The sequence below is a fragment of the Chanos chanos genome, chromosome 15 (assembly GCF_902362185.1).
Source record: "Chanos chanos chromosome 15, fChaCha1.1, whole genome shotgun sequence".
NCBI classification, from domain to species: domain Eukaryota; kingdom Metazoa; phylum Chordata; class Actinopteri; order Gonorynchiformes; family Chanidae; genus Chanos; species Chanos chanos.
This window is the reverse complement of record NC_044509.1, coordinates 16621221-16631220: the sequence shown is the minus strand read 5'-3', so window position 1 is coordinate 16631220 and position 10000 is coordinate 16621221. Positions and strand designations below refer to the sequence as shown.

At 46.0% G+C, this 10000-nt stretch overlaps 1 protein-coding gene across 1 annotated transcript in view; it reads left to right on the top strand.

Annotated features, from left to right (window-relative positions):
- msi2a (musashi RNA-binding protein 2a) overlaps nt 1–10000 on the top strand; it is a 248366-nt gene that overhangs the window by 185215 nt on the left and 53151 nt on the right. The window contains exon 9 of the mRNA XM_030792413.1: nt 8394–8508. Within this exon, the coding sequence (XP_030648273.1) occupies nt 8394–8508 (115 nt within the window). The remainder of the gene's footprint in view (nt 1–8393; nt 8509–10000) is intronic.

The window sequence follows — 10000 nt, the reverse complement described above, 5'->3', positions numbered from 1 at the left end:
ATAGTTGACCCCCCCTCGACAAAAAAGGAAACAAATGTTTTCTTTTGAAACTGCGAGGTGTCTAATTGGCTGTGACTGTGACTGTGTTGGCTGCTGATATCTCGGCCTCTCATTGTTCTGGGTTTTACGTTTATTCCACACAGTATGCTAGTGCTTTTCTCTCTGCCTGCTGTTGTGTGGTATTTCCTTTAAGCACTGTGTCATTGTGGTCTCTCTCTCTCTATCTATCTATCTATCTATCTATCTATCTATCTATCTATCTATCTATCTATCTATCTATATATCTATCTATCTATCTATATCACAGAGAGAGGGTGTATTATTGTGAGTGCCTTAGTGAGGAAAGCTTTCGGAATTATTGTGTGTGAGAGTGTGTGTGTGTCTGTGTGCTTGTGTGTGTGTGTATGTATGTGTGTGTGTGAGTGTGTGTGAGTGTGTGTATGTGTGTGTGAGTGTGTGTGTGTGTGTGTGCTTGTGTGTTTATGTGTATGTGTGTGTGTGTGAGTGTGTGTGTGTGTGTGTGCGTGTGTGTGCGTGTGTGTGAGTGTGCGCGTGTGTGTGTGCGCTTGTGTGTGTGGGTGCTTGTGTGTGTGTGTGTGTGTGTGGTTCTGTTCTCTCTCTCTCTCTCTCTCTCTCTCTGCCTCCCCACTCCCTCGACACAATGGAATGATGGAATGATCAGGGGAGGGTAAGGAAAAGGTGGATATTGAAAATGAGGAGCCGCCGGTTACTCCAATCCTCTCCTTTTCCACTGTGCTGTGTTGGGAGTTTTTTTTCTTTCGTTTCTTCACTTCATGCTCTCCAATTAAACCTGTCTCTGAATCGTCCGGCAGAGGCCCGGACAGCCTGACTGAGTCTCAGTAGACAGTACAGAGTCAGCGTGACAGCACTGACTCACGTTGGCCGAACTTGTGTTGACGAACTGAAAAATGACAGCGTCGTGACTCTGTGGTCCTGCTCTGTTACTGGAATGTGTAACAGGGCTGACTGTTGGTTGTTAGTGTTGTCTTGCTGCTGACTGAATGTTTTTTTAATCAAACATGAAAGCCTAATGTAGCATAACACATATCAGCATAAACATACATAATAAACACTCATTGAGTGTTCAGCACAACTGGATTAAATAAGTATTTGAGGTTTGGGAACGACTTGGCCCTGTTCCAACTCTCCTCACTATTTCCTTCCCTTGTGACCTTGCTCTCTTCATTAAAAGGAAAAGTGACAATTTTGATAAAAAAAACTCTGAAAGATATATGTGCGATTGTTTGTTTGTTTGTTTGTTGCTTAAACACAGTCAATCCTGTTAGTGTTTTAGTACCTTTAGTAGAAAAGGACTCAAAGTAGAGGAGCCATGTGAGAGAATTAGAACAGGACCCGGTCATAATTATTTCATCCTGGGCTGTTACGCTGCGTGATTACCAGTAAACCATAGTGTGGTATACCTAAACGGATCGCCCGGTTTGACTGTGCTCACGTGCGTGTGGGGCCCAGTTCTCAGACCCAATGAGTTCTGTTTGCTTCTCCTCATCGTCTTGGCTCTTTGCTTCAGAATATGTCCCGTGAGCTGGGCGCAAATCAGAAATATGACAGGAAATGATATGACTGCCACAGTTTTCTCTCTCTCTCTCTCTCTCTCTCTCTCTGTCCCTCCCTCTCTTTCTCTCCCTCTGTGTCTTTCACTGTCTTCCACTATCTCTGTACCTCTTTTTCTCTCTCTCTCTCTCTATCCTTCTGTCTCTGTCTCTTCCTCCCTCTCTTGCTCTCTCTCTCTATCGCTCTATGTCTCCCTCTCTCTCTCTCTCTCTCTGTCTCTTTCTCTTGCTCTCTATCTCTCTATCTCTCTCTCTCCCTCTCTTGCTCTCTCTCTCTATCGCTCTATGTCTCCCTCTCTCTCTCTCTCTCTCTCTCTCTCTGTCTCTTTCTCTTGCTCTCCATCTTTCGATCTTCCTCCCTCTCTCTCTCTCTTGCCAACACTCTCATCTCTCCTCCCAGAGGACAAGCTGGTGTGCAAACCCCGCCCACCCATCATCACTGCACCACCCACAAGGTTAATGTGGAGGAGAAACCATTAAGAAGGTTGTGCCCTCTGTATAAATCTGTTCTCAGAGGGCCGAAACCCCTGTCGACTGTGTTTCACCGCCGAGTGTTTTTCTGCTACGTCTCTTTCACGTACTTCTACATGTCTCACACAGAAGAATAACAGTGGACAGATGTACTGTAATCAGAGCTGAGGAAGAGGAGGGTGTGAACGGAGAGAGAGAGAGAGAGAGAGAGAGAGACTTACGGAGCTGGACCCAGCTGTCTGTGTGAGACAGAGCAGTAGCTTTAGATCACTGGATTCTCTTATCCACCTCTCTCTCTCTCTCACACACACACACACTCTCTCTCTCTCTCTCTCTCTCTCTCTCTGTCAGTCATTCACGCGTCTGCCTCCGGAGTAGCACACTCTGCTTGGTGTGTTCGTCCTGAGCCAAGCTTTGTGTGTGTGTGTGTGTGTGTGTGTTTTTGAGGAAACGTTTGACTGTGACAATAGCTGTATAGGACACGGAGTTTGTGTGTGCTGACTAACTGCTTTGTTATCATTCACATAACTCTATACATACCCAGCCTCCACTGTACTACAACTATACAACTCCATACATACTCAGCCCCCAGTGTACTACAACTATACAACTCCATACATACCCAGCCTCCACTGTACTACAACTATACAACTCCATACATACTCAGCCCCCAGTGTACTATAATTATACAACTCTATACATACCCAGCCTCCACTGTACTACAACTATACAACTCCATACATACTCAACCCCCAGTGTACTATAATTATACAACTCTATACATACCCAGCCTCCACTGGACTACAACTATACAACTCTATATGCACCCAACCTCCACTGTACTATAACAATACAACTCTATATGCACCCAACCTCCACTGTACTACAACTATACAACTCCATACATACTCAGCCCCCAGTGTACTACAACTATACAACTCCATACATACCCAGCCTCCACTGTACTACAACTATACAACTCCATACATACTCAGCCCCCAGTGTACTATAACAATACAACTCTATATGCACCCAACCTCCACTGTACTACAACTGTACAACTCCATACATACCAAGCCTCCACTGTACTACAACTATACAACTCCATACATACTCAGCCCCCAGTGTACTATAACAATACAACTCTATATGCACCCAACCTCCACTGTACTACAACTATACAACTCCATACATACTCAGCCCCCAGTGTACTATAATTATACAACTCTATACATACCCAGCCTCCACTGTACTACAACTATACAACTCCATACATACCCAGCCTCCACTGTACTACAACTATACAACTCCATACATACCCGGCCTCCACTGTACTACAACTATACAACTCCATACATACTCAGCCCCCAGTGTACTATAATTATACAACTCCATACATACCCGGCCTCCACTGTACTACAACTGTACAACTCCATACATACTCAGCCCCCAGTGTACTATAATTATACAACTCTATACATACCCGGCCTCCACTGTACTACAACTGTACAACTCCATACATACCAAGCCTCCACTGTACTACAACTATACAACTCCATACATACTCAGCCCCCAGTGTACTATAATTATACAACTCTATACATACCAAGCCTCCACTGTACTACAACTATACAACTCCATACATACCCAACCTCCACTGTGCTACAACTATACAACTCCATACATACTCAGCCCCCAGTGTACTATAATTATACAACTCTATACATACCCGGCCTCCACTGTACTACAACTGTATAACTCCATACATACTCAGCCCCCAGTGTACTATAATTATACAACTCTATACATACCCAGCCTCCACTGTACTACAACTATACAACTCCATACATACTCAGCCCCCAGTGTACTATAATTATACAACTCTATACATACCCGGCCTCCACTGTACTACAACTGTACAACTCCATACATACCAAGCCTCCACTGTACTACAACTGTACAACTCCATACATACTCAGCCCCCAGTGTACTATAATTATACAACTCTATACATACCCGGCCTCCACTGTACTACAACTATACAACTCCATACATACTCAGCCCCCAGTGTACTATAATTATACAACTCTATACATACCCAACCTCCACTGTACTACAACTGTACAACTCCATACATACCCAGCCTCCACTGTACTACAACTGTACAACTCCATACATACCCAACCTCCACTGTACTACAACTATACAACTCCATACATACCCAGCCTCCACTGTACTACAACTATACAACTCTATATGCACCCAACCTCCACTGTACTATAACAATACAACTCTATATGCACCCAACCTCCACTGTACTATAACAATACAACTCTATATGCACCCAACCTCCACTGTACTATAACAATACAACTCTATATGCACCCAACCTCCACTGTACTATAACATACGTACTCCATATATACCCAACCTCCACTGTACTACAACAATACAACTCTATATGCACCCAACCTCCACTGTACTGTAACATACGTACTCCATATATACCCAACCTCCACTGTACTACAACAATACAACTCTATATGCACCCAACCTCCACTGTACTATAACAATACAACTCTATATGCACCCAACCTCCACTGTACTATAACATACGTACTCCATATATACCCAGCCTCCACTGTACTATAACATACACACTCCATATATACCCAACTTCCACTGTACTGTAACATACGTACTCCATATATACCCAACCTCCACTGTACTATAACAATACAACTCCATATATACCCAGCCTCCACTGTACTGTAACATACGTACTCCATATATACCCAGCCTCCACTGTACTATAACAATACAACTCCATATATACCCAGCCTCCACTGTACTATGACATACATACTCCATATATACCCAACCTCCACTGTACTATAACATACATACTCCATATATACCCAGCCTCCACTGTACTATAACATACACACTCCATATATACCCAACTTCCACTGTACTGTAACATACGTACTCCATATATACCCAGCCTCCACTGTACTATAACATACGCACTCCATATGAATAAATGAGTGTGTGAGTCATCTGAATGCCTAGACTCCGCCCCAATTCCCTTGACAGTTTCCTCTCTTCTCCTCTCTTCTCCTCTCTTCTCCTCTCCTCTCCTATCCTCATGCCCTTTCTCTAGTCTTTAACGGGATGAAAGGCAGTTTGGATGAAGACTCTTGAAAGATATTCATTTAATGTTTATTTGATATCGCTCAGTATTACTCCGGACATTTATGCTATTAAAGGATTTTTAAATATTTAAACACACATTGCTTGAGGCATATTAGATTAAAAGAAAAAAAAATTCTTTTTAAAGACATATTATTACCACTCAAACATTACAGTACATGGCAGGTCTGACTCAGGCTTGTTTTCTGTAATGTGTGTGTGTGTCCAGGAACTCCTGCAGAGGCAATTCCCTCTCTTTCCTCTCCACGTTGCATGAAGTCAGTGAATGCCCAGCTGTGCCCCCCTTCCACAGACACACACACACACACACACACACACACACAGACAGCTGTTTAATCTGTCTACAACACAGCACTGGATACTAACAGAGCCTTAATAATGACACTGAGGTTATAAGGAAAACAGCACAAATGGAGAGACTTGACAGGGGAGTCCTGTGTGTGTGTGTTTGTTTGTTTGTTTGTTTGTGTGTTTCTGATCCTTTTTTAGATTGGGATAAGGCCATCCAGTCTAGATGTCAGAGCACGAATAACCCAGTGGTGTACTGGCTGGTGTGCCTGCTGGGGTTTGCCATATAACAGTCCACAGCCCAAACACTGTTTGACAGCCGTGTGTGGATACGTGTGTGCACGTGTCTGTGTGTTTGTGTGTGTGTGTGTGTGTGTGTGTGTACAGGGCTGTGCAGAGCAGAGAGGCAGTGGGCCCTGACATGTTAGGACCTGTAGGAGGGTATACACTGGTCTCTGACACAAGGTGGAGGAGAAGTGGAGACAGACAGACAGACAGACAGGGTGGAGGAGAAGTGGAGACAGACAGACAGACAGACAGGGTGGAGGAGAAGTGGAGACAGACAGACAGACAGACAGGGTGGAGGAGAAGTGGAGACAGACAGACAGAATGGAGGAGAAGTGGAGACAGACAGACAGACAGGATGGAGGAGGGCCAGTGAGCAGCAGATCTTACTCACTGCACACACACGTGCAACAGGCTTGTGTGCATGCATGTATGTGTGTGTGTGTGTGTGTGAGTATATCCATGCTCACTTATGCACATCTTCTCTCTCACACACACACACTTACATATGCTGCTGCTAACCTCAAAGTATGCACATATGTGTGGTAAATGGAAACGAGTTAAAGATGTCTCTTGTAGGGATGGATGAACACCCCCCCCACCTCCTCCTCCCCTCCTCCTCCTCCTCCTCTTCCTCCTCATGTGTCAGATTGCCAGTGAGGAATGTTATTTCTGCTCTGATCCCTTCCCTGATAGGTCCTGCTTCGTTCGCCCCAGCTGCTCCCCTCTGAAGGATGGATGAGATTCCTGTGTGTGTGTGTGTGTGTGTGTGTGTGTGTGTGTGTCTGTGTGTCTGTGTGTCTGTGTATGTCTGTGTATGTCGGCACAGTTCTTTGTGTGCATGTGTGTGTGTCTGTGTGTCTGTGAGCGTGGTTGTTTGTGTGTGTGTGTGTGTGTGTGTGTGCGCGTGTGTGTGTGTGTCTGTGAGCGTGGTTGTTTGTGTGTGTGTGTGTGTGTGTGTGTGTGTGTGTCTGTGAGCGTGGTTGTTTGTGTGTGTGTGTGGAGGTAAACATAAGAGTGTGTATGTAAGCGTAATTGTGTGTGTGTTTGAAATGTGTGTACTTTACTCACCAGAAGACATATTTGTCTTTAGCTGTTCTCCTTCCTCTGTGTGCTCATGAAATATTTGTGTACAGGCAGTTGAAAAGAGAACCTCCCCATTTCTCTCAGGTAGTGACAGTATGTGTGTGTGTGTGTGTGTGTGTTTGTATGCATGTGTGTGTGTGTATATTTGTGTGTGTGTGTGTATGTGTCTGCTGTGCTCCAGTAGCCTGCTAAGACCTGCCAGACTTCCTCTGATGTGTGTTGTGTTGCAGGCTGAAATGTCAATCAGAGGAGAGAGAGAGAGAATGAGAGAGGGAGAGAAAGCGAGAGAGAGAGAGAATGAGAGAGAATGGGAGAGAGAGAGAATGAGAGAGAGAGAGACAGAATGAGAGCAGGAGATAGGAAAGGGGGATGAGAGCAAGCTCCAGGAGGAAACAGGCAGATGCGGCAGCTCAGAGAGAGAGAGAAAGAGAGAGAGAAAGAGAGAGAGAAAGAGAGCATGGGGTAGGCGGAGAAAGGTTACTGGGACTAGAGGGATGGAGTGTGTGTGAGACTAAGAATGAAAGAAAGAGAAAGAGAAAGAAGGAAAGGATGAAAAGAGAGGATGAATGGATGGGAATTTGACAGGGTTTGCCTGAAGACTTGACGCTCCTCGTCTGGTCAAATGGAGGATTGTTTTAATAAAACAGCACAGGGGCACCGGAGCTGCTGTTTGAATCAAAGGGAACGTTTATTGTGTCGCTGGGAAAACCATGTCAGGGCTGTGTGGTTTCTCTAATGTTTACTGTCACACAGATGGGTGAACAAACTCTGTCTGTATTCTCAAATTCCTACCTGGGGTGTCCACATGGGGGCGCTACTTCAGTGGACTAACTACAGAAAAAAACCACAATGATTTAAAGAAAGCTCTTTAAACACACACACACACACACACAAGAATCTGCCTTATCTTCTTATCCTGTGTAGATAAGTAAGAGCTCACATCCTCACCTTAGCGTTTGTCTCCATGGACACCGTTCAGACACCTCAAGCCCCGCCCTCTACTCCCTCTCCCTTTGACCCTGTGTTCTTTATTGACAGGATAAAATGGCAGTTTTGATGAAGACTCTTTCGGACATTCGTGTGCTGTTTGTTTGTCCTGTTAGAACATCAGTTAACTTTACAGGAAGAGGGGCACAGGACAAAGGGGCGGAGTCAGGGCTCTGGCAGAGGGCCCACTCCTTCACATCCTCATTTGAACCAAATCCAGAATATCAGTCTAGAGCAGAGACTGGGTGTACCTGATGGCCCGGCAGATCCTCCGCAGTCAGGCACTGCCTGTTATTGTCATGGTTACTGTTGTAAGAAACTGAACGAACGTTTTTAATGGAACAGGCGCTGTTGGGAGAATGTTCCGGAACATATCTCACCGTGATTCGAATGGCTCTGAGTTTCTGACATTTCTCTCTCTCTCTCTCTCTCTCTCTCTCTCCCTCCTCTCTCTCTCTCTCTCTGTAACAGGTAGAATGTAAGAAGGCCCAGCCGAAGGAGGTGATGTTCCCGCCGGGCACACGTGGCAGGGCCAGGGGTCTGCCCTACACCATGGACGCCTTCATGTTAGGCATGGGCATGCTCAGTGAGTATCAGAGCTGATCACAGCCTCCTGTCACTGTTCAGTCATTCCAGTCTCACCGCATCCCCACTGCAGTCTCACACACACACACACACACACACACACACACACACACACGCGCGTTTCTGTCAGAATCTCACCTCACCAACCGCACCCAGTTAAACCCTGTCCTCTCCCAATTTGGAGCGCCCAATGTCCAATTATATGGAACACCCAAAGTCTCCCCCTCACACTGCCCTGAGCTCAGGCAGACCGACAAGCACACTCTGCTCATGGCTACATGAACACAGGCAGACCGACAAGCACACTCTGCTCATGGCTACATGAACACAGGCAGACCGACAAGCACACTCTGCTCATGGCTACATGTATGAAGTCAGTCATGAATCACGTCCTGAACTGACACAACGTGGTTATGTGGAAAACATCGCTCGCCTAATTGTGTTTGATTAACCTGACATCCACACAGCGATGAACAGGGACGGTGAGTTAATGAATAAGAGGAGGAGGAGAGAGACCATGGGGAACTGGTCAGGTTTATCCCAACACTCCCAGTGTCCTGCTCAGATTACACCTAAACTTTGACCTCATTGACCCTAGATATGAGTACCAAAAATCTTCTTTAGAATTTGGAAACGAAACAAAACAATGTGATTCTGGAGCCAAGTCTGGTCTCTGGCCACTGTTTGTAGTAGAATTCAGCCCTCCGTGCGATTAGCTATGTGGTTCCTACCTTCTCCTAGTTTAAGATTACAGTCAGGGCTTTCACTGCAGTACTTTGTTTTTGGACGATGACCAAAGACGTTGGTTCCTGACTGGCTGTATGAGGACTGAGGGCCGTGTGTGATTGGCTGGCGAGACGCAGAGGGCGTGCTGTATGTAAATGAGCCCGGAGAGGCTGAGTTGGACTCAGACAGGCGTACAGGTGGCTGTAACCCAGCCGGACCCTGGCAGGCCAGACCGGGCATTACCGCTGTTAATGGTGAGGAAAATTGGGGTAATGTTCTGTTATAGGTTCGCGGATCTGTCGCCCTGGCCCCGCCTGTCTGTAATGATAGGACACGGTAGCCTTGCTGCGGGGGGGGGGGGGGGGGGGGGGGGGGGGGGGGGGGTTGGCTGGAGCAGTTTCATCCAACTTAGGAAACACTTCATCATTCTCATTCCGTCGTTCACACGCACTTCCAGTCCTTTCCGAGGAGGTGACCTGGAAATGAAAGGGATGGAGCAGTCGAGTTGGCGTGGCGGGTAAATTTCTTTAAGTAAGGGCGTCGCCGTGGGAACGTTATGTAAATGCCATTGTCTCCACGCTTTTCCGCACAGTTTGGTCAAGACCGAACTTTTAACAAGCCGCTGTGAACTTTTCAAAAGTTACTACGGATCAGTGCACGGCTCTGGAGGAGGGAACGGAGAGAGAGAGAGAGAGAGAGAGAGGAGCTCTGGAGTACTCATGTGAGGATATTAACTGAAGGCTTTTCTCTCTCTCTACATATGCACA